The sequence below is a fragment of the Laetiporus sulphureus genome (genome assembly GCF_001632365.1).
Source record: "Laetiporus sulphureus 93-53 unplaced genomic scaffold LAESUscaffold_52, whole genome shotgun sequence".
In the NCBI taxonomy this organism is placed as follows: Eukaryota; Fungi; Basidiomycota; class Agaricomycetes; order Polyporales; family Laetiporaceae; genus Laetiporus; species Laetiporus sulphureus.
This window is the reverse complement of record NW_024468561.1, coordinates 70,106-92,398: the sequence shown is the minus strand read 5'-3', so window position 1 is coordinate 92,398 and position 22,293 is coordinate 70,106. Positions and strand designations below refer to the sequence as shown.

Below are 22,293 nucleotides of genomic sequence, written 5' to 3'. Positions count from 1 at the left end.
GGCAATAGGGGCTGTGGCTGCTGCCCGAAGGAGAGAGGGGTTATTGAAGGGGACGCACTGGGTGGCAGGCGGCGGAGAGAAATAATGCTGAGAAAAGAACACTGGGCGAGGTGCGACTCCGTTTTGGTTTTGTGTCCCGGACGAGCCTATAATCCAAACGCGACGTCATTACAATTTCCTTTTCCTGCTACTGCGCACGTGCCCCTTATCGCCCTTTTCCCTTTCCAGGCCCACCGCCGCCGCGCCCTCGCCCTCCACCGCGCTCTCCCCCTAGCCCCGTCCGATAGCCAGCGATTCACTAAAAGCTACTGCTCGCCGCAGGACGCCTCGTTCTCCGCTGCGGTGCCCGGCGGTCGCACGGCAGTGTTGGGCGATGCTCGCTCCACAGACCAACGGGCACGTTCTGGCCTTCCCATCATTTCACATCAGAGTTTCCTATCGCCTCCATCCATTCAGTCCGCCTTCGCCCATCACCTCCGCCCCGTGGCCTCGCTCAGGCCCGATACCCGACACACGCGCCTCCCTCCCGGCGCGATCCCAGATGCACCGCAGATCCTCAGCGTCCTGCACCATCCTGAACGAACAACCCCCAAAGCCTATTTCACCCCTTCAGTCCTGCACGCCCTTTGCGGATTCAGATACTCGCCGTGCCTGTCTCTTTTCCCACCATCATCGTCCCATTCGAACCCAGCCAATCTCATCATACCCGCTCCCATCCATCTTCTCTTTGCCCCTTCCCTTACGTCTAAGCCCGCCTTATTCGATCCTATTGCTCCCTCCTATCTCTCCTTCGCAGCCGTATCCACTGCCACAGTCTCCGCACGCCTTTCTAGATCGCCTTCTTCGCGCCTTCGCGGAGACTCCATTGACAAGAAGGATATCCTTTTGTGCCACTCCCCTTTCCCATCTCCATTCTCTTATTCTGTTCTCTGGGACACCGGCCGCAGAAAAATTACGCGAAATCTTTTTCGACGCGCGTCCGATGCTCGCTGCGCCTCTCTTTTTCCTACCCATTCAATTGCGATCCTACTCGACTCGACCCTGGCGTTTCCGCTCCTAGCTTTTTTTCGCGCGCACGCCATCGTCGCGTATCGATCGTCGCTTGCACCGCCCCGCCGCCGTACTCGGACGTCTCGTATGGAAATGCCGTCATGAAACTCGGGTCGTACTCGCGATCAATCCCCAGCGAGATAACGCGCTCGCATCTGCCAACCGTCGCCGTCCTTCAAGACACATCAGCGATAAGTCGAGCCCTTCTCGCGTTCTGATCCGGAATGGTATATGGGTGGAGCGAGGAATGAATGGCGGATCGCCGGTGCGTCCGCTCTATAACCATCTCTTCACCCGAGTCCCGACGCTTCTGCCGACGCTTTCTTCTGTATTGGTACGTTCGGACCGTATTACGCGCTCTGCTAATGAATAGGTCGCCCGACTGTGCGCATCTCCACCCCAACGTGCTATGCGGCATTACGCTATAACCCCCCTCCCGTCGTGGACACTTGCCAAGCGGTGCATAGAAAGTGTCTGGACCACAGAAGAGTCGTCGACGCGCTTCTGCTTCCCGTAGATGCACCGTATTCGTCCTTTGCTCCCAGCTATGTAGCTTGCATGTGCAATAGCTGGATGTGAACGGTAACGCCCTTCTCCTCACTCTTCACCTTCATACTGTAAGTGAGCTCGGCTGTCGTTACCACCCGCCGCGTTGCGTGCCAACGCCGCAACGGACGCCTAGCCCAAGCCAGGCCGCTCACACCCCACACAGCTTCACGTTCTCCTTCCTCCCGCATTCGTTTCCTCTTCCCATCTCCAATTCCCACCCACTCTTTCCCACCAGCCGGCGACCTGAATCAGGGTCTGCTGAACGCTGAACGCCGTGCTTCGCGCCGAAGAGAGTATTTGCAATGCCGTCCAGATGATCTGCTGCTATTGCGTGACTGCGAGCTACCGTACTAGTCATTGGTACTTTGTTCTACCCTGCCTTCGGACCCCTTCTTAGTACGTTTCAATACAATGCATAGGACGTACGCGGGTTCCCTACAACGCAATTGAGCTCGCCAATACAGTAAGCCCCACGGCCGTGCGCACTCGCACGAACCTCCTCGGCAGAGCCACCCGCCGAGCTCGTTAGCCTCCGGCGGCGGGAGCCAGTCCATATCGAGTTGGCCGTCGCGCTATGCTAGCCATGCCGAGCTGCGCGCCTGTTCCTCGTACCGTTGCCTTGGCTTCGTGAGGGTTGCTGACACACGCTGCGCCGCCGCCCGAATTTGATTGTGCGGAACGCTGGCGCATGAGAGTGGGCCCGGTGCGTCAGGTGGCCCTGGGCCTAGGTTGGAAGGCGGTGGTGTGGGTACAAGATCGTGTTCGATGCTGGACGTTGTCTTTGATCGACGCGGAGGATGGACGAACGTGAACCCAATACGCCGATCATCACCGCCGCGGTCCTCCTCCTACTTAGACATAGCCGTCGACTCCCGGATCTTGCGCGTCGCCTACGGTGCTCACCGTGACGAGCCTCTTTCTTCTTCAAAGCTTCATCCTCGCCATTTCGCCTAAATCGCCTTCAAGTTTGGACAACCCCGAAATCGTCACATGCACATCCCACACACCCTGACGAGCTCCTTCTTCATCGATCCATCCTCACCATTCCGCCTACTAAATTGCCTCTGGACACCCCCGCAAACCGTCACATCCCACCCCACACACCTCTGATGGCCGGCCCAGACTCGTTGCACGACATTCGTGGCAATCCGTCGACCCAATCACTGGCATACTCGCACTCACGAGAACACGGAGAGCGTGTAACCGCGCAACGCGTCTGCGTCGTGGCAGCCCTGCCGACGCGTCGCGAGCACAGACCGGTGACCACCTGACCGCGTCCCATATTCAATATTCGCCACAGCCGAGTGGACGTTGCAATGCAGCGAGGACGCGCCGGGCACGCACGCACGCACGGAGTCTTCCGTGCCCTGAGCGTGCAGCCTGCTCGCTCCTGATCGCGATCAAAGAAGGTGGGCTGCGCGGACTGATCAATGAGATGAGGTCAAGAACTTACCCGTCGACGCAGCACCGCTGAAGGTTTTGGGTTTGCTAGCGAGTCGCGCGCGGGCCTCCTGGATCAGAGCTAGATGATGGACAGCAGCTGTTCGTGCAACGCATTGGATACCCATACACTGCACGACGCCGAACCTTCTCCCAGGCACACACTGCATACACGGACATGAAAATTCGCGCAAATTCCAACCAACGGCGTGCACGCACCCGTCCTTCTGCTGACGCGTTTCAAACCCTTGGTAGGTTCCTCACCCTGCCTCCATCCAGCGTGTTCGCCTCATCTTCTCTTCATTGACGCCTTCTTCCTCTTCAAGGCTCCAGCCCGCTATCCTTACGAGATGCATCTCGCCGTCCGCACATATCGGGCGTTCTCGACTCCCCGGTCACGCAACGTGCTCGCAGCACGTATCACCGCCGCGTAACGCCGCATGCGTACATGCTACGTGCCCGCGCGCGTATTCCCATCCACGGCTTCGCGGCGTCCAGCTGACCGCTCACAGGCACAGCCATTCCCTGTCATTCGCGCAGATCGGTCTTCCCTTTCTTTCGTCCCTCGGTCCTCGCGGTCGTTTCGGCGTAAAGGACTGCGTTCGCGTCCTTCACACTGTCGTACCGTGGTCCATGATCTAGGTTGCCTCATCTTCTTCATCGGGCCGTCGCCTGCGAATCTGCCTTCATCAGCTGAATCGGGCGGGCCGTCGGGGAGGATTGGTACGTCGTCCGTACACAGCATTTGAGATCATGTCTCTGCCGGCGTGAACGTTCATGCACGCGATCCTGGCCGCCATACTCTCGAGAGACTGCTCCGAGCAAGATCGCCTCGTCATTTCGTCATCCCGTCTCTATCACAGTATGATGTATGAAGCGACGATGCCAGCTGCGCACTCCAATTCTCGCTCGTCACCGGCGCACAATCACTCCATATCACTAGTGATCTCTTTCCCTTGGGGAGAAGAAGAACGCCCAGCTGGACCTCGCTCGAGCCCAAGCCCGGACCCGCCCTAGTCTCCAGCCGTACGTACACCGCGCATCCTCGCACGCAATCCAATACCATACAATACCGAACCCACCCATGAGCTCACATCTACATGCCATTCAGTATCTGAATCGCCACCGGCCACCCCTCATCACCTATCACAGCCCTCGAGTTCGACAGCGTGAAGAGATCGATGGAGCGCGCGCAATTCATCCCGGGCAAACTCGGCGATTGACTTTCGCATACATTAACCTCGCCAGATTCTCACGGCGCACCACTCAGCCTCCGATCGACACCCAGCTTGGAGCAGGGTGGAGCGGGCCACTCCACTCGCAAGATCTATTTGCTTCCCGCGACGCAACGCTAACAACGAACTGACAAAGCACCAAAGCACGCGAACGCTCCAAGCACAGCACTCTCCCTGTCCGCGTAGTCCGCGTCCGTTGGAGTCGGGCGCTCCCGAAATGCTCCTTGCCTGCGGGATCACATTTGCATTTGCATTTGTTCGCCGCGGACTTGATCGGCGTGCTGAGAAGGCAGGCGCAGCTTGGTGGCCCGCGCGTGTTTCGATCGGAGTACTCGCCCCCTCTCAGTGTGCTCGGTGCCTCCGAAAGGCTTTCGGTGCCTGCTTAATGCCTCCGTCCCCTTGATGGCCCTTCGACATCACAATGCAGCGGCTCTGGGCCGTGTTGCTGCAGCCTGCAAGGAGACAATGATCTGTCTGCTCCAATAATGATTCAATGCGGAGTAAGCTAGGTTCGCCCCATATTTCTCAATCCACGTCCTGCCCAAGTGGAGCAAGTGCACGCACCAATCGCCATAGCTTTGGCGCCAGCGTCACGAAATTACACCCCGCAGGTGCGAGCGAACGTTCGCGCATCTCCGTAGGTGCGGAGCCAACGTGCAGTTTTGACTTCTGACTCCGCTCTGCGCCCGTTTTCGCCACGTATTGCAGCGTACAAAAATCTTCCCGCGAGTCGTGCATCTCTGAAACTTCACTCGGATCGACTCGGAGATGCTCCTTGAACTTCGAGTTTGTGCTAAATTTCGTACCTCTACTGGTCTCGAGCGGCGCTCAACATCAAATATTGGCATCGCCTCTCTGGATGACTGGATGACCATTCTTGGCAACTAGTCTAGCCCGACGCGCGTCGAAAAGCTATTGGTCCCACCGGCCCAAGTATTTGGCGCCGGTGATGAGAGCGCAGGCGGATCATGCGCGCACGCATTTCCTGCAGCCAGGTAGAATTGCCACAAAGAACGACGCATTCTAGGTGCTGCGCACGTCACAGCGGTGTCTAGATCGTTTTTGACGTCGTGTCCTGCGGCCACCTAGTCGCCGGTTAGCGCGTCAGCGTCGGTGTGCATATGATTCGCCACACGCAAACTCATCTCCTCTTACCCGATTCCGCTGCGCTCGCGCTTACACACCGCACTTTGATCCACGCTCAACAAAATTTGATCAGTAAAGATCAGGCAACCTGGCGGCGAACGTGCGCGCTGGACGGCCGAGCCTCGTCGTCCGAAGGCCAGCCTTCAGTGGCCTTCGCTGCCTTCGCTGCCAGCGCTCCATACTCAATGTCCCAGACGATCACGCATCCCCATCGCCGAACCCTTCCCATCCCGGTTTACGGATCATCTATCCGCCCTCGAGGCAGCCAGCGCTGCGCGACCGCTGGCGCCGAATCGCTCGGAGGCCTCTCCAGGCGCTCCGGGTTCGGCCAGGAGGGTGCAATACTATTTATGGCGGGTGGCCAGGGAGTCAGTTGACGGGGCGTGGGCTGCCACGTTGTAAGTCTATCACTGTTTGAGATTAACCGAGTACGTAATGATAGCTCCATAGCGCGTGTGAGGACCTGCGCAGACAGCGCGATTGATATTGATATTATCCGAACGTACGAGTGCTCGTGTTTTGTCTGGGGGCAGGCTTACTTGGGCAGTCGGCAGCCAGCGCTTGGTTTCGTAAATACGACGACGGCCGTGTTGGGACCCGAGTAAGCGATTGAATATGTGATCGGTAATATATCAGCGCACAGGAACTGTCGTCCGAAATTTAGCAAGGTGATCGACATCGTGCATTTGCGCTGTTAGCGGGTAATACGTACGTCTAACGAACCCACAGCACCTGGCGTACTTCCACCCCAACGAAATATTAAATGCCTTGGTGTTCTTTCCGTTGAGCCTATGTCAAACAGAATGTAAAGCTAAGCTGAGGTCGGTGTTCTTTCCATTGAGCCTATGTCAAAAAGAAACACGTTACGGCAAAGCTAAGCTGATGGCGGTGTTCCTCCATCGGGTCCGACTCGTCCACGATCAAGAAGTGGCAGACGGGATTACCATATCATCTTGTCACGATCACGCCGACGTCGGACCGGAATTAGTAAGCAGGCCACACTGCCTTGGTCATTTCGCGGGACTGCGGGATGGCGAAGCGAGCGCGCGACAAAAGCGATGGGGTGCCGTTGACTTTGCCCCTTGTGGCCTCGATTAGGCCGTGCCTTGTTTGAAAAGGTAGGCTGCGTCTTGTTTGACAAGGAGCCCTTATTGACGCGCTCAATCGGACGTCAGAATGCATGATGCTTCTAGGCACGGCAATAGCTACGTACGAGCGTTCTATTCGGTCTCCAAGGTGCCCATGTCAGCATTCAGTCAGGCTCAGCCGTTAAATCATCGATAACGCATGGGCGGTCATGCCGTTTCTTTATCTCGTTGCGCAGGAAATAGGGTATACGGGCGTTCGTACGGACATTCGGGTCGCCCGCGACGAGCGCGCAGGCTGGTGAGAGCTCCTCGCCCCAACGTCTGGTGTCCGTTATGGATTATCTCGCATATCTGAATTGCGCGGAAGATATCGATCCGGTAGCCACATATTTCCAACTTTAGTGAGCTCCTGGAGAGTGCTGCTGCGCCCTGTGAGAATCTGTCAAAGAACATTTGGTGGCTGAGAACACCGGAAGTCTCAGGATGCGCGAATCCTATACAATAGCTTCGACTTCGTCGGTCCATTACTCACTAAGAAGGCGGCACTACATCACTAGCTGACAATGCCGTGCGGTGCAATGAATGTCGTATACTTAGCTCGGATGTCCACGCTTCCCAGCAATGGTAGTACAACCGCCGTTTTTGATTGTGCACGCAAACACGAAATTTTCATTTTTTCCGAACCTACAAGCCGTATTACACGCGCAAACGTATCTCCCACGCAGGCTAGAAAGACCTCATACATAGCTACCGTTTCTCCTTCAAGCAGAAAGAGATGTCTGAACCACCGGCCCTGCCTTCCGACGAGAAGAAACGCAGGAACGCGTGACGTAGTCGAGCACTGAGACGTCCAGTCGCTTTCCGCCCTGTTTTGGCGCAGACGAGCCTTAGAGTGAGAGGCGAAGTCTGCAATTTGACTGAAGGTGCGTTAGAGGAATGCAACGCGTCGCGGACGCGCGTTTTGGGCAAGGCACGTGACCCGGCATTTCCCGTCGATGTTCGGACGGCCACCGTGGTCCGTGAGCCACCACAAAGGATCCGTTGTATATAGCGTATATGCAGACCAGCGGAAGCACTCATCAATTGCAATATCTGGTTTCTCTCTGAACGTTGACGGTAAAATTCGAAGTGGTAGGTGACCGTGAATTTACAAACGCGATGATTACATAAATTCCTTCACTCGTCGTAGCATTCCTTATCGCTTCAACCATTACGTAGGAAGACTTTGCGGCATCTTTGACAGTGAGTGACAGAGAATGATATTTTGTTTAGCCGTCATTGACGAGATCCCTTCTCACATTGTTGCCACAAACGCGGCTCGCCGAAATCGCCGCCGGCTGATTTATGTCTCCCTTGATGGGAACCTGTCGAGCTGTGTGAGTAGAATCTGCTCTGTGATGACTGCCGAAAAGCTGATCATTAGTTCGGCGCATCATTCAGGCCTTTACCGCCATGTGTGTTGAGTAGCTCAGCCGCTGTTGATCCCGAAAATGACTCTGTAAATCCACGCGGTCCTGATGACTTCAGCTGCACAGCGACTCGCGCCAGAACAGCTGCGCCGACAATCCTTGTCCGCAAACGGATTCGTCGCTGTCATCGATGCTAATCTGCAGACGGACTCCACCATGATAGTGATCGGCTATAATTCGGGATTTAGACTAGCTGCATTGCTTAATTTTTGGAGCATTTTGGAGATCCAATGAGTGTGCGCGTATGATCAGCGTCCTCTGACTTTGCCCCATAGATCTGCATAAATCTCTGTGAAGGGAGAGCCGAGATCTAGGAGGGTCAGGGTGGAGATTCGGAACGGTTATCGGCGGCAGCGCAGCGTGAGCCAGTTTTCATGATTCAATCCGTTTGCGAGTCTTTCGTGCCGCTACAGATAACTTCAGGTACAGAACCAAATGTTGGTGCATCCTCGTGCTCGGCACATCCCGCAGAACGCGCGTCGAACGGAATTATGATGTCTTGGATCAACGCCGTTGCTTCTTGAACAGATCCAGGCTTTCTTACGGCGTATGTTTCCCGCGGAGTATTGGCCTGACCAAGTAAGTATAACAAATTAACAGATTACGCTGCGTACTTATTTCATTGGTCTCTCCATTTGGTCAGGCCTCAGGCACGTCTGCTAAATGGTCCGATCCGATATGCGATCTGTTCCCCTAGTCTCCTGTCTATCGGGATCAACTTGCAAGGTGGGACTAGCGAGATCGATAGTGCTGCTCGTCGCATGAGGTCACGGTCATCGCAGAAGATCGAGTGTTGATCCTGACGTTGACCCCCTTCACAATCACACTTCTGGTATGTGCAATGATGATTCCACATGCCTTATCTGCTCGGGTCTTCCCAGGTGAGGCAATGACGAGAGCTCTTGTCATATCCAGAAGCTTCTCTCACGGCGACTGGGCAACGGTACGTGTTTTCAACGTGTTCTTTGAACAATACGTATCGCGGATGATCTTCCGGAAATAGCAACCTCGTCATGACGACTCTGCATGTTCTCGCGGCGAGAATACTTCAATGCCCAGGCTGGCCTTTCCATCAGAGCGCGAAGTGATGAAACGCCAGCTACCCAAGCCTCACAGTCATGGTTCGGGAGGTTTCCTAGTGCTCATGCCATTCAACATGAGGGTCGTCTCGTGACTGTCGCGCATCACTTGGCGCCATGTTGCACTGCCATTTACTTCCAGATCGTCATATCTTAATACTAGCTGCGAGCACACGAAGTTCAAATTGATTGAATTGGAATAATCGCACGTATGATGGCTCCGCTACCTTCATGTGGCCAGACGCTTGCTACTTACGGAATGAATGCGGGAGTTTCGAGTGCTTTCGCTGGACATCATTGGTTTTGCCATCTGATACGATCTACAACACGAGCTTCGTCTGTGCGTGTTTTCCTCGCGCTTTGTATTAGACTTCACCACCCGTTTCATATTGACAGTAACTTTGTATATCGAAATCCCTTCGCAGCAACAGTGATTTCATATCATCGACTTTTCATTCTGTGCAGCGAATCCCGTCTTTATGCTTCTCGAGGCATCATCAAGGAAAGCATCAGCTCTTCAAAGAACATACGTGCGTTGCACGCGTTCACATCCATGAACGCCATTCTGAAACGTGCATTGCCTGGAGCCTGAGGATTTCATGACCCAGAATCTGCCCTTTCCCTCCCTCGTCATAGTCACACAGAGAGTATCTCGATAGGTGACTGACCTCAAGCGACGCGAAGAACCATTCGGTGGATACGAGATACATTTTGTCCAGGTTTCCGGAACATGGCAGCAGCGGCGTGCATCCAAAGCTTTCATTCATTTTCTTTCGTAAGTTATGTTGCTGCTGCGTATGGTGATGATCAAATCAATTCGAGGAACATGCAGAATCGGGCTCGCTGTTGGTGTCTCCATAGTTCCGTGGAATGATGCAACATCGAGGACTTCGCGAGGCGGAGCATTCAACTTACCGCTATTGCTGTCGCACTCCTTCTCACATAGAGCGCGAGCTATAGGAAAGGTGAATGGCTAAGTTTGCTAAAGCACTCATCGTCCAGTGCACTAGGAAGAGTGATATGTGTGAAAGCACAGGCGTTTTAATCGGTATATTCTAGTGAATATTATCAGTGAGCCTTCACGAACAAGGTTAACGACCACGTTTTGCTGATAAACTATCTACGTGACAGAACAGGTAATGAGTGTTAAAGTTCTTTGTTTTCCGTCAATACTCCTGTGATGAATTCCGGAGAAGAAACTTCATTGCCTGTTTGGCGGGCTACTGTGGTCTGTGGCGATGATAGATGCATATACGCGTCTCGAAACGTCTCGATAGCCACTCCAAGACTCTGAAAACATTGCGCATTGCGTTTCCGCCGGGATCGGCCCCATAAACTCGTTTGGGGGTTGACGTTAGTAGGTCAGCGTCCTTCCTCAGCAATGTGCATGATGTTACTCACGTTGCAGGGCGCACACCCTCCACCCATTCGCATACCGGCTGCTTGGCTATGCATGGCGCGTACCGCGCTGTGTGGCGGTTGAGCGGCGCTCTGCGCCAACTTGCAGGAGTGATTAGGCATTTGGAGCACGGAAATGTGCTCGTGTCACTTCGCAGACCAGCAGCTTCGGCACACGTTGGCCACCTCCCTATTGACATCGTGTGCCAATCAACACCAAGAGGCATGCGACAACTGCCTTCCGCTATGCTTCTCGTGCTTCACGGTGTCCAATGACTGCCAAATTTGTGCCGCCGCCTTGCATTAGCACGAAACAGGTGTGTTGATATTTCATGTCTACGGCGTAACTAACACGCGGATGCATTCATACACAGATATATATCCCGATAGCGTTTGAGGCACGCATGTGCATACTATGAGTTTATTCTCCCAGTACATGTCGGATGATTCTGAAACTGAGGAGAACTATGCTAGCCCTCTCGATTGGGGCAACGAATAATGTTCACGTCGATGGCGTATGGTGTGGTGAATATGCATTATATCTCCGACAGAGCAATTAATCTCAGATGCCGCAGGCCAATCGCGATGATCATCCTCTGATCTCGTGTTAATCTTATCTGTGCTATGGTTCACAGAATCTCTTATCCATAGTAACCTCTTGCGGGCCACAGGCCCTTCCTCAGGATCCACGCATTTCCTCCTAATCTGAACTCTACTACTGAGAGTTGATACAGTTCCAAGTTTCAACACATGTACGTTGAATGAATTTTTCGTTATTGTGATTGAAATAAATGTCCGACTCATTATCGATAGTCCAGTACCAAGGGCTTGCACATTATCACCATGATGAAGCGGTTCGGAACATCGGAGCTGGATCGGTCATCATCAGCTACCCATATATAGCCAGCCATCAATACAGGATCACTTCTTACACTGTTGATCATGCAAGTCAGCGAGCTGTTCGAGTTGGGAACTCAGCTCGACTTGGTGTGCCGAGTAATACGCGAGTCGAGCTGAGTTGGCAATTTTGAAACACACGAGTGTCACAGCTTTCGTCTCATTATCATGTTGTGGCATTCCTTCATTGTGGCGCAGTTCTCCCCCAGAGTGTCAGCTTGGTGGACATCGATTAGCGGCCTCAGAGCAGTTTCTGCTCATCCTCCTACCCGCCCGTTTCTTTTCCTACGTGTGGTACACTCAGCAGAGCCGACCGATGACTTCATAAGCAAAAGGGTAGCGTTGTATCTCGTTTCCCCGCATAAACCGGAAGATTCCTTTGTGGATTGTTACTTCCGCTTATCTGGCAAAGTTTCTGCTGAGAAGAGACTGGAAGTCCATCCATCCTTGCCCTCCGAAACACCTCTATACATTCATAGATTCTCTTTCCTGCAGGTCGGAGGTATAGAGCGCATTTGGGACGATGCGTTCGTCAACCACGTCTATCAAGACGATGATGATACAGCACGCCACGCGCTTACTCCAGCCAGTTTCGACAATTTCAGGACGACATCCAGGAAGGTCCTCCGAAGCTTCCTCGATAGATGCTGGGGGAGTCCGAAATGGGCTGCACCGTCTGATGGAAAGGAGCGAGTGCAAGATGGCTGGGACTCTTTCAGTAGTTATCGACCCCACGAGTATATCAATGATCCAGAGAGCCACCTTTTCGACTGGCTCGAATTCGAGGACCTACCTCTCGACGAAAAGCCTACGATATACGACGAAGTGTCGTTATTCGATCAGTACGTTCGAACATTATGCTTCGACGATCTTCAACTGATCCGATCTGGAGGTTTGCTCAGGATTATTCTTGGGAAGGAATAGATGAGACAGTTGAGTGGATTGAACAAATGCGCAAGGTTCGTGGTGGAACCTAGTAGCTTTTATGTCTTCTAATCGACTCCTTCCAGTTTCGCACGAACCATACGCTTCTTGACATTCCTTCAGGGACGTCTAAGCCAAGCATTTCCGCTCCCACGTTGAATGAGTACCTCGAAGCGGGAGCCACAGCGCTCTCATCCATGAAGATACCGTTCGACGGTGATCCACTTCCCCCGCAAGATACAAAGGAGAATGAGCCGTTCAATATCTTCACATGGGATTGGGACGAGGACCCTGAACCGGAATTTGCGCCACCTCCGAAGCTGCACCCGCCGGTCGCTGCGCAAAATGTAAAAGTCGTTATATTCGACATGTTTGGAACTATAGTGGTGAGTTCCAGTATGCGTTGGCATGAGCGGTTTTTCTGAATCTGGTGCTGCAGAACCATGAAGCGACTGTGAACACTGTGAGCCGACTGCTCGCTCCCTGGGACGCTAACAAGCGGTTGGAAGGCATGCTTGCTCGGCTTCTGCTAGAATGTGAAGCGCACGTCCGTCTGTCATAACGTCTAGGGACCTGGCTGAGCGCACACTAGAAGGTTTTATAATCCACGCGGGACTTTTCCTTCCAGCGGACGTCCGACTCGTAGCCCTGAAAAAGCTCCAAAAGACAGAGTTGTACCCCGATGTGTACGCATCGCTGAAAGCACTGCACGGACACGGATACAAGATCCTGGCCCTTCCTCCGGCAGACCAGCACGATCTAGCTCTCATTCGGCGCTCGTTGTCACCGAATGTAGAGCTTCCTTCCTTACCTACCTTGCCCACTGGAGCGGACGGCCTCCCAGATCTTGCCACTCTCCTCGATCTGTGTCGACAGCACATTCCCGCCATTCAACGCAGCCAAATTCTGGTGGTCACTAATTCATTGCATCGTACGGTTGACCCCGCGAATGCGGCTGGTTTGCCCACAGCGTTCTTACGCCGGCAAGGCGACATTGAGGCACACGTCGATCGTGCGAAGCCAGATGCCCCCAAATTTGCACAACCAACATACACCTCGGAGGGACTGTATGCGCTGTGTACACAGTTGGGCGTTGAGGTCAATGAATGAGCCATGGTCCCCACGTCGACGAGATGTTTGTGTTCGTATGTAGCAGACTATTCCGAGAAGAGCACGACTTCCGGATCTCTTGAATTCATATCTGCGTCACGGTAGAATCGTACCAAGTGAAGGAATTTTCTCACCAGCCATATGTGAATAATGTGCACATTTACGAGGCCGCAGGCCTTTCATATGAAGCTCCACCGCCATTTATTAACACAGCTTCCGTCTTTAGGTATTGACCTTCCTATTCCAACGATGTCATTTACCACATCATGCTCTCTCGGCAACTTGAGGAGCTCAACCTCTTGAGATGTTCCCTACTTCCCGGCGAGAAGCTCATTTTCGTTCCATCCTCTAACAATGCAGATCTCAGCTGGAGTGACTTGCTGGACTCCTACTCAGAGAACAACATCGGGCCCGAGAGCGAGAGAAGAACTTCCGAGGCGGTGAAGAGCTTGCAGCCTGTTCATTTCCAGATCAGAGCCGACAATTCTGATACCTATTTTGACGTCGAGCTATCCTCATATGATGGGAGTAGCCTTGAAGAGAGCAGGGTGACCGTCTCGGTCAAAGGCGAGCATCTCGGCCGCAGAGACCAGGAGCGGTGGCAGAGTATCATCAAAGATAAGCTCGGCGAGCTGCAGGATAGTGAGTGCGTTCTGGAGGCCCCTGACAGCCCACAGAAACATGACCCTCGAGTCACTCTAGGTACCCCATCTACGAGCTGATATCAACGCACCTCCTCCCGCTCCTCCACACTGAGTGCGCAAGTGAGGAGACCTCCCCACCTAACCAGGAACCGACAGACGTTCAACATGGCACAGCACCTCGTTACCACGCTCTCCTCACTTCGCACCATCTCAAGTCCCCGAACAAGCGGCGCTCCCTCCAGCAGTGGCACAACGAGCTCTCACTCACTGGTTTCGCCAAAGTCGGTCACCCAGGCGTGATCTACGCGGAAGGCGAACAGGCTCAAGTTGAGCAGTTCGTCGCGAATGTCAAAGCAATGCAATGGCTCGCGCTGCGTGTGCGGTTTGTCGAACCTCTGCCAGAGTCGGAGAATAGGACTGAGCAAGAGCGGCGTAACACGGAGAAGGGCTCTTGGAAAGAGTTCGAGAAGATAGGCGATGTCGTAGAGGAGATGCGAAGACTTAGGAGGGAGAAGCACGTTGTTGAGATGGGTATAGGCAGTGCTGGTAATACACCGAGCAGGTAGTACCCCTACTCACTCACTTCATTACATGAGGACTGGAGAACGATGTGCAAGTACCCCAAATTCAATTGACAACAGGACATGACATACTGCGTACAGACAGAGACAAAGGACAAAAGGACTGACAAAATTACGAGAAACCGAGAAGGCCTTTTGAGGTCATTGTCGACCGCGACCGTGAACCGAACGATACGCTGCCACTCAGTAGCGCCTGTCACCTTCGTAGCCACCACCACCACCACCACCACGGCGGTCATAGTCGCGGCCATAGCCCCTGTCGTAGTCGCGGCCATATCCTCGGTCGTAGTCGCGGCCCATCCCGCCGCCACCACGGTAGTCGTCATCGTAACGTCCGCGCGGGCGGCGTTCATCTAATCGAGAGTAGCGGCTGTCGTACGGACGAGGATCGTAGGGCCGTTCGACTGCAAAGAACGAGATCAGCTTCCTCTTTCTCTGTTGAAAAGATTGAAAACGCACATTCGTTGCGCTTCGGAGGTCCGTAGTACCTGCCGGGAGTCGGAGTCCTAGCGCGAGCTCGGCGGGCCTACAATGCAAAATAAGGCAAGAAAACGATTGAAAAGCGCACATCCTCACCTTCTCCACTGTCATATTCTTGCCCATAAGATCAGTACCATTCAACGCAGTAATGGCGGCATCCGCCTCTTCGGGGGTCTCCATGGTCACGAACCCAAATCCGCGCGACTCACGCGTATGAGGATCATACATGACCTGAGCCTTCTTAATCTACTCAACCAGATGTAAGTGATATCATTGTGAGGAAAGCATCGCTTGGACGCACTCGTCCAACTTTTGCGAAGGCCGCCTCGAGATCACGAGTGTCGACCTTGTGGCTCAAGGAAGAAACGTGCAAATTGTTGCCCGGGTTGTTCGAGCCGTCACCTCGGCCGCTATGTTTCCAACATCAGCGCAAAGCAACCGAAATTGAAACATTTACGTACTTCCTGTCGTCACCGCGGGCGCCGGGGCTCCTGCTCCGACTCGATCGCCTGGGAGGTTCTCCGCGTGAGGGAGAGCGGCCGCCGCCGTTTGCCCATGGCTGCTCATCACCGCCGCCAACACCACTACCGCCGGTCAGGGCGGTGTCGTGGGTCGGAATGCTGATTCCGACGCCGTTGCCGGGAGGGGCCATGTCTTGAGATTGCCAGGCTGGTGATCAGAGGTGGAAGGGTGAAAAAGTCAGGGTCGGGTTATTGCGGCGTGTGGACGATGAGCGAAGCGAAGTGCAGACGTGACACGGATCGTGGGCTGGCGAGAGAACGACGCGCAAGAAAATGCAACGGAACGGAAACGACGCCATGGGAGAGGAAATGGACACGGCTACACGCGCGGAAATGGCGACGTCGAAGGCGCCGATGCTGCTGATGGCGGAAGAGGCCAGGAGCGTCGGGACAGCGCAAAGAGGGTAGTGTCGCATGCACAGGCCTTCAGCCGACAAGCGACAAAAGGAAGGAAAAGAGTCCACAAGCCGTGGAAAGGCGTCGGCTGCTGCGAACGTGGCGAGCAAAAGACGCAGCGACACAACACTAGTGCACAGGAAACGGCGGAGACAGGGTGAGGTGCCGGCAAGGCGAGCTCGTCGTCGTTGTCCTCGTCGTCGGGGCTGATGCTGAAGACGTACCGTCATCCATCGCTGTGAGTGTGTTGAGGGGGTCGACGAAGGGAAGATGGAGGTGGGAGAGACGTGACGGGGCCATCTGAGCTTTCATAACCGAAGATCTCGTCCAAACACGACCATACTGTCCGCCGCAGTCGAGTCCCTCGGTGCGCTTTCTTCTCACTCGGGAGGGCAGTTGAGCCCTCCAGGACGCAGCACACGGATGTGCATAAATCACGTAGGTAACTCGTATATTCATCGTATATGCACCGCTAAGAGAGACGAGGAAAGGGTGGCCGGAGCGAACCGGTTCGCTTGGGCGGCACGCGCTGATCCAGGCTCAGACTCAGTCCCGAAACGCGGCGGCGCCTGGTCGCGCCCTCCCCTCGTTTTATCCGCACCCATCGCCGTCGTTCTCCTCGTCCTTCACCGCCATTATCACCATGCGTGCCCAACTGGTCGCCTCTCTGCTCCGCGCCCGCCCCGCCGTCCGCCGCGTCGCGCCCGCGTTCGCGCGCCCCTCCAGCAGCAGCCACGGCGAGGAGGAGACGTTCGAGTCCTTTACGGAGCGCTACGTCACGTTCTTCAAGCAAGCCCAGGACCTCTTCGAGGTGCAACGCGGTCTGAACAACTGTTTCGCGCACGATCTCGTGCCCGCGCCCTCTGTCGTCGAGGCTGCGGTTCGTGCCGCCCGCCGTGTCAACGACTACGCGACCGCGGTCAGGATCTTCGAGGGCGTCAAGGAGAAGGTGGAGAACAAGCAGCAGTACCAGGCTTATCTCGATGAACTCAAGCCCGTGAGGGATGAACTTGGTCAGTCCTTTTCCTTGCGTTCGATATCGCGTTTGGTCTGACTTTAGATCCTCAGGTATTACCCTCAGAGAGGAGCTCTACCACTCATGAAAAAGAGGTGTATTGTTATTAGAGTACGTTACGATCACTATCTGCTCGTTTTCTGGTCCTCATGCCATATCAGTGTTGTGTTGGCGAAAAGACAATCATTGCATCGTTACATTACGCCGCTCTTTCGGACGCGGAATCTTGTCTATCAACATGTAAATGTGTTTTTATTGTCAACTTCACCGCGTCCTCCAGCCTGTACAGCGATTGGTGGTCTGAGCTCGGTTGAAGCCGCGTCCCTCACAAGCGCAACGCACTCCAAGATAGATGGAGTCGGGAATTGAGGCCATCACGCCATGGCCAGATAGACTCGCATCCAGACGAGCCTACGCCTTACGATTGCTCCTAAGCGAGGCGCGTTCTCCAGCCATGATGCAGGACTACCAGGTGACCGCATCACAAGCGTTAGGCCGTCGAAAATGCGCCAGTAGTGTTAGCATAGATCAAGCATGGAGTACCATAAGAGCTCGGTTCACAGCGCGCGATGCGCGAGGCAGAATCGACGACGACGGTCTCTCCCGATGTCTGTGAAGCTGAACCTATCAACGAGACGATCTGAGGGTCGGTTCGTCTATCACAAGCCGGTCTTATTCTCACGCGTACTATTCGTTCGCTACACTCCGCCGCCTACAGTGGCCTTCGCACCCTTTACACGTCTATACACTGCCGTTTACGATCTACTCTATTCTACACTCTGATGTCCGACGGAGCCAGCAATAGTATGTTGAAATGCATGCATCGTCGTGATCTGTCGTCCGATGTGCTGAAAGAGCGCTTCTGCCCTCAGACGAACGTCTTCTGGCTGCAGCGCGAGAGGACAATGAGGAGCTGCTACTGGAGGTGTTCGACAAGGGTAACTTCGATGTTAATTGCAAGGATGGGTGTGTGTTTGCATCGCTACAGCCTGGAGCTCTCTGGTCTGATAATCGTGGTCGTGTCACCTGCAGTCTAGGAAACACTCGTGCGCATCCTAATATCACCGTACAATGCTAGACGGCTAATCGAAACCATCGCTCATCCGGACTACACAGCCCTCCATTACGCGTAAGTATGTACTCTCCCCGCGTTCGCACCCTTCCAGCCAAGGCTCACGATCACACTTTTGCTCCTCATCTCTCTTAGAGCTTCTCGAGGCAATCTCACTGTCCTCGAGCACATCCTTTCACACGAAGAGTGCGATGTCGATCCGATCAACCGCATAGAGCGTGCGACGCCGCTGCATCTCGCACTTCGCCTGGAGGACGCTGAAGTGCGAAAGAGCGTCGCGGAGAGCTTGCTAGAGGCGGGAGCGGATATCACGTACGTCGTCGGCACCCATCTTAAGGCTCAGTACGTCAAGCTGATGAACCCGCCGTGTTGATGGATTGCAGGATCAAAGATAAGAACGGGGAAACAGCGTTCGATCTGTTGCGACCGGAGGACGAGGAGATTCGAGTGCTGATGCGCAAGGCGAAGGCGCAGACGAGCATCTCCAACAATGACATCGCTGAAGGTATGTGTGAGTTATAGTATTGGTTGATGTAGTTTCTGATATTTGTTTCCTGCAGACGACGATGACGAGCCTGGCTCTGACTCCGGCTCAGAATCTGATTGATCAATGGACAGGTTTTTGCTGGATTGATAGACTCACATGGGATTGACTTATAAAGCGGATAAGGGAAGTAGACCTACATGTACATTTTGAAGTTGGAATTGCATGGTGCTCGTCTCGTACTCATTCGATGATCGCGATTAGCCATGTTTCCACCTATTGGCGCGTAGCAGCACGTCTATAGATACATTGATATCACCCAGACCAACCAACCACGCCAGTCACCAGCACCTTATGGATATCAACACCATTTGCCACTCGCCCATTCCTTAAAAGTCGAGGTCTCCTTGAGCCAGGCAATCAACTCGTCCCGTCTCACCTTCACGCCCTTGTCTGTCGACTCGATCTTGACCTTCCTATCATCGACGAGCTCCCATTTCTGCTCCTTAACCGTGACGAGGCCCTCCTTGAGCTCGTCCCCACCGAGGATGACTGCGAACGGCACCTCGTCGCGCTCGCCCGCTGCAAACTGCGCGGGGAGCTTCGGCTTTTTCTTGAACAGGAAGTCCGTCTATAGGCGGAAAAGCAAAAGTCGACGTGAGCAAACACTAACAATCGAACGTGCATGCACGCAAAAACCCGACCTTGATCCCCGCCGCGCGCAGCTCCTGCACGAGCTCAACGCGCTCCGCGAGCAGCCCGTCGCCCGCCGCCATGACATACACCATCGTCTCCTTGCTGCGCATGCCCTTCGCGACCCACTTCGGCCACACGAGCGCAAACACGCGATCGAGCCCGAAGCTCACGCCGACGCACGGCAGCCCCGCGGTCTTCTTCCCCTCTCCCGCCGCGGCCGCGGTGAACAGCCCCACGAGGTTGTCGTACCGCCCACCTGCGGCGATCGAGCCGACCCCGACCTGCGACTCGTCGATCTCTTCCTCTTCCTCGTCCGCAGGGGCCTTTTTGGACTTTTTCTTGGGAGCGGGAGCGGGGGGAGCGGAGGAGGGCGTGCAGGAGGAGGGGAAGGCATCGGCGGGTGTAAACCCGGGCGGTGCGGATGCCTCAACGATGGCTTCATAGATGATGCCAGTGTAGTAGTCTAGACCTCGCGCTAGCGAGAGGTCAAATAATAGCTGGATAGTGGAAATGAGAGCGCAGCGAGGCTAATCAACGAAGCTAGACGTACCTTGTCAATGACCTTGTAGGATTTGAGGTAGGTAAAGAGGATGCCCATTTCTTCGATACCGAGTTTGGCGTGAGCGTTGGCCATGAGAGCCTCGTCTGCCCGGAGTCGCGCAAGCAGTTCAGGCCCGCCTGGCAGCAGTGTCAGTTACAGCCTACGATATCTGAAGGGACAGCTTACCTTTATGCTTCACGTACTCTCCAATTTTATCAGCGACAGCAGCATCGAGGCCTTTCTCGTCCGTCATTTCTTTCTTGACCTCTATCCAGGGAAGCTAGCACAATGCATTTAGCTTGCAGCAGGGTGGTGGAGAGTCGGTAAGGATCTACCTTGTCCAGCTTGTCAACAGCAGAGGAGATTGTCCGGATCTTTTCTTCTGGGACGCCGCAGACCTCAAAGATGCCGTCTAAGATTTTTCGGTGGTTGATCTAAATTCGAGTCAGTTGGGTGAACGACAGAATAATTCAAACAAGGTACTCAACCTTGACCGTAAACTCGCCGACGTCGAGTCGCGTCATGATCGTACATAGAAGGCTGACAAGTTCGGCGTCGGGTATCATGGGGTCCCATACACCCGCGATGTCAAAGTCCTGCAACACATCTTTGGTCAGAACTACAGTTACTGACCGAATTGACTAATTGGACATACTCACAGCTTGTGAGAACTCCCGCATCCGCCCTTTCGACATCACCGGATTGTCTCGTCGGTACACTTTCCCGACCTGCCAGAGCTTCGCTTGTGCGCTGATGGCACCATTCATAGCGAGGTATCGAGCGAGCGGGACGGTGTGGTCATATCGCAGTGCCAGCTGCTCTCCTCCCTGATCCATCAAGTCGAAGATGAGCTTCGCGTCCTCGCCGTACTTGCCGGCGAGGATGTCTTTGCGCTCGAAGACGGGCGTGTCGAGGCAGCCGCCGCCGTATGTGGTGAAACATTCCTTGACGATGCGCTCGATGTGTTCCCTACAGAACATCTCGCTCGGGCCATAGTCGCGTGTGCCCTGCAGCGAGAGAGATCACAGGCGATCTGCGTGAGCTTGAGTGTCGGGATGCTAGTACGTCAGGACGAACGCACCTTTGGAGTCTTGAGCAGCATCCGCTCCTTCCTCTTTCCCGAGTCCCTTGCACCAGACGCATTTTGCAGGACTGCTTGAGCCCTCTGAAGGTCTGCCAATTTCTTCTTTGCCTCGTCAAGCAGCGCAGCATCTGCCCGCTGTTTGCGGAGGTCGGCGAGCAGCGCCTTCTGCTGGGCGATCTCTTGGTTCAGCGACTCAGCGCTGGGTGTCGACATGTTCCGTGCGCGGCTGATGCGTGGTATGAGGAGAAGGGGGAGTCGATGGCGGCGAAGAGATGCGCGCAGAGCGAGGGCGAGCATTCAAATAAAGTCGCACGTCAATTCCGTTCAAACCTGACTCGATCGCTCTGATCACTGATCTCATCGCTTGTGTGATCGTTTCACTTTCATCTCATCCGAGTGATCAACTCCGTTTGCGAGCACAATGACTTGAAGAATTTCCTCACCAGGAATTCGTATTTTCATTGTCGCCGAAGTCTTCACTTTTTACGACGAACGTTTAAAACTGCCCAGCTGATCTCTGCTATGTAGTGTGCCACACACTGTAGGCAAATTCCGCGACGTTCATTTGAGGAGTTCATCTGTCCCATCAATTTCCGGTGCACCACCAATTTGTAACGATGAGTTATAATACACACGTCCTTGGCCAGGATGTGCTGGTTGCACAGACTCGGATCAGCGACCGTTTGATGGTCAGCTTGGTCCGTCCCTTCGCTCCAGATGCCTTAGTGCAACCTGATAACAACACATCTTCTCTGTCAAATGGCCTCGCTTGAAAGCAGCGATCGACGGTCTGGCTAGTGAAACGGAGTACCTGCCAACGCTGATTCTATGATGCTGCTTACTTCGATATGTACGAGGTTTTGAGAATAATATATGCAGCTTCCTCGCACATCGTCGCTGACCGGATTTCATGGCTTGTAACAGTCTGTTTTTGCGCAACATTGATGCTCTCCAAGCATCGAACTACTAAAGTGTCCGTGACTCTACATGACTATTCCGGCTGATCACCATCCGACAGGATGGACGAAGTCTCTACCACAGTAATAAAATGTTGAAATCTCCCACAGTATCCACAAAATGAGTATTCCCATCAAATACCGACATGTATAAAAGGGACCCATGAAAATGATTTGCCATCTGACTTCGTATAGTTTTCACGCAATCGTTTGATGCCATGATGCAGAGCAAGAGCAGCTTCGCTGCTGTCGGGATCTGGCCTGGACAGCAGCCGGCGGTACACCTCCTCCGCCACTAGAGGCGCATCGCGATCCAGGATCGACCACATCGTAGCTATGACGCTCCTATATCCAGCAGCCAACATGCCTGCGGCAAGATGGGCGGCTTCCTCTTATTGTCCGAGGTGAAAATTTACGAGGGCTGTAGACACATAGGAA

At 54.2% G+C, this 22,293-nt stretch overlaps 9 protein-coding genes across 9 annotated transcripts in view; 6 read left to right on the top strand and 3 right to left on the bottom strand.

Moving 5' to 3' along the window:
- Nucleotides 1–84: 84 nt before the first annotated feature.
- Nucleotides 85–1,155, top strand: LAESUDRAFT_763163 (uncharacterized protein; the record flags this gene model as incomplete). The annotated part of the gene is made up of 1 exon (XM_040913214.1): nt 85–1,155. The coding sequence occupies one exon, from the start codon at nt 85–87 to the stop codon at nt 1,153–1,155; it is 1,071 nt and encodes a 356-aa protein (XP_040759790.1).
- Nucleotides 1,156–7,503: 6,348 nt separating this feature from the next.
- LAESUDRAFT_717093 (uncharacterized protein) lies at nt 7,504–9,151 on the top strand (the record flags this gene model as incomplete). Its single annotated transcript, XM_040907298.1, has 11 exons — nt 7,504–7,639; nt 7,727–7,750; nt 7,781–7,884; nt 7,921–7,962; nt 8,044–8,139; nt 8,275–8,337; nt 8,506–8,556; nt 8,675–8,703; nt 8,760–8,809; nt 8,859–8,920; nt 8,981–9,151. 11 exons carry the CDS (start codon nt 7,504–7,506, stop codon nt 9,149–9,151), a joined length of 828 nt encoding a protein of 275 aa, XP_040759789.1.
- A 2,368-nt stretch (nt 9,152–11,519) lies between these two features.
- Nucleotides 11,520–13,464, top strand: LAESUDRAFT_815512 (uncharacterized protein; the record flags this gene model as incomplete). The annotated part of the gene is made up of 5 exons (XM_040914696.1): nt 11,520–12,193; nt 12,244–12,310; nt 12,362–12,661; nt 12,715–12,811; nt 12,871–13,464. The coding sequence occupies 5 exons, from the start codon at nt 11,520–11,522 to the stop codon at nt 13,383–13,385; spliced, it is 1,653 nt and encodes a 550-aa protein (XP_040759788.1). The 3' UTR covers nt 13,386–13,464.
- A 180-nt stretch (nt 13,465–13,644) lies between these two features.
- Nucleotides 13,645–14,950, top strand: LAESUDRAFT_745174 (uncharacterized protein). The gene is made up of 2 exons (XM_040911356.1): nt 13,645–14,031; nt 14,088–14,950. Exons 1-2 carry the CDS (start codon nt 13,652–13,654, stop codon nt 14,593–14,595), a joined length of 888 nt encoding a protein of 295 aa, XP_040759787.1. The 5' UTR covers nt 13,645–13,651; the 3' UTR covers nt 14,596–14,950.
- Nucleotides 14,794–15,496, bottom strand: LAESUDRAFT_662605 (RNA-binding domain-containing protein; the record flags this gene model as incomplete). Its single annotated transcript, XM_040905003.1, has 2 exons — nt 14,794–15,336; nt 15,392–15,496. Coding segments are annotated over 2 exons (648 nt in total), but the record flags the coding sequence as incomplete, so codon positions are not given.
- A 1,154-nt stretch (nt 15,497–16,650) lies between these two features.
- LAESUDRAFT_662678 (COX5A-domain-containing protein) lies at nt 16,651–17,110 on the top strand (the record flags this gene model as incomplete). Its single annotated transcript, XM_040905006.1, has 2 exons — nt 16,651–17,020; nt 17,076–17,110. The coding sequence occupies 2 exons, from the start codon at nt 16,651–16,653 to the stop codon at nt 17,108–17,110; spliced, it is 405 nt and encodes a 134-aa protein (XP_040759785.1).
- Nucleotides 17,111–17,804: 694 nt separating this feature from the next.
- Nucleotides 17,805–18,807, top strand: LAESUDRAFT_745171 (ankyrin; the record flags this gene model as incomplete). Its single annotated transcript, XM_040911355.1, has 6 exons — nt 17,805–17,826; nt 17,895–17,988; nt 18,055–18,068; nt 18,232–18,406; nt 18,478–18,599; nt 18,655–18,807. 6 exons carry the CDS (start codon nt 17,805–17,807, stop codon nt 18,699–18,701), a joined length of 474 nt encoding a protein of 157 aa, XP_040759784.1. The 3' UTR covers nt 18,702–18,807.
- Nucleotides 18,808–18,811: 4 nt separating this feature from the next.
- Nucleotides 18,812–21,226, bottom strand: LAESUDRAFT_730547 (histidyl-tRNA synthetase). The gene is made up of 8 exons (XM_040909863.1): nt 20,897–21,226; nt 20,475–20,822; nt 20,304–20,411; nt 20,151–20,249; nt 20,002–20,095; nt 19,825–19,952; nt 19,283–19,771; nt 18,812–19,209 (listed from the first exon to the last, which is right to left on the bottom strand). The coding sequence occupies exons 1-8, from the start codon at nt 21,194–21,196 to the stop codon at nt 18,940–18,942; spliced, it is 1,836 nt and encodes a 611-aa protein (XP_040759783.1). The 5' UTR covers nt 21,197–21,226; the 3' UTR covers nt 18,812–18,939.
- Nucleotides 21,227–21,989: 763 nt separating this feature from the next.
- Nucleotides 21,990–22,293, bottom strand: part of LAESUDRAFT_685830 (TPR-like protein) — a gene marked incomplete at its 3' end in the record, with an annotated part of 7,389 nt that continues 7,085 nt past the window's right edge. Inside the window, exon 3 of the mRNA XM_040905905.1 lies at nt 21,990–22,244. Coding sequence (XP_040759782.1) covers nt 21,990–22,244 — 255 coding nt within the window. The remainder of the gene's footprint in view (nt 22,245–22,293) is intronic.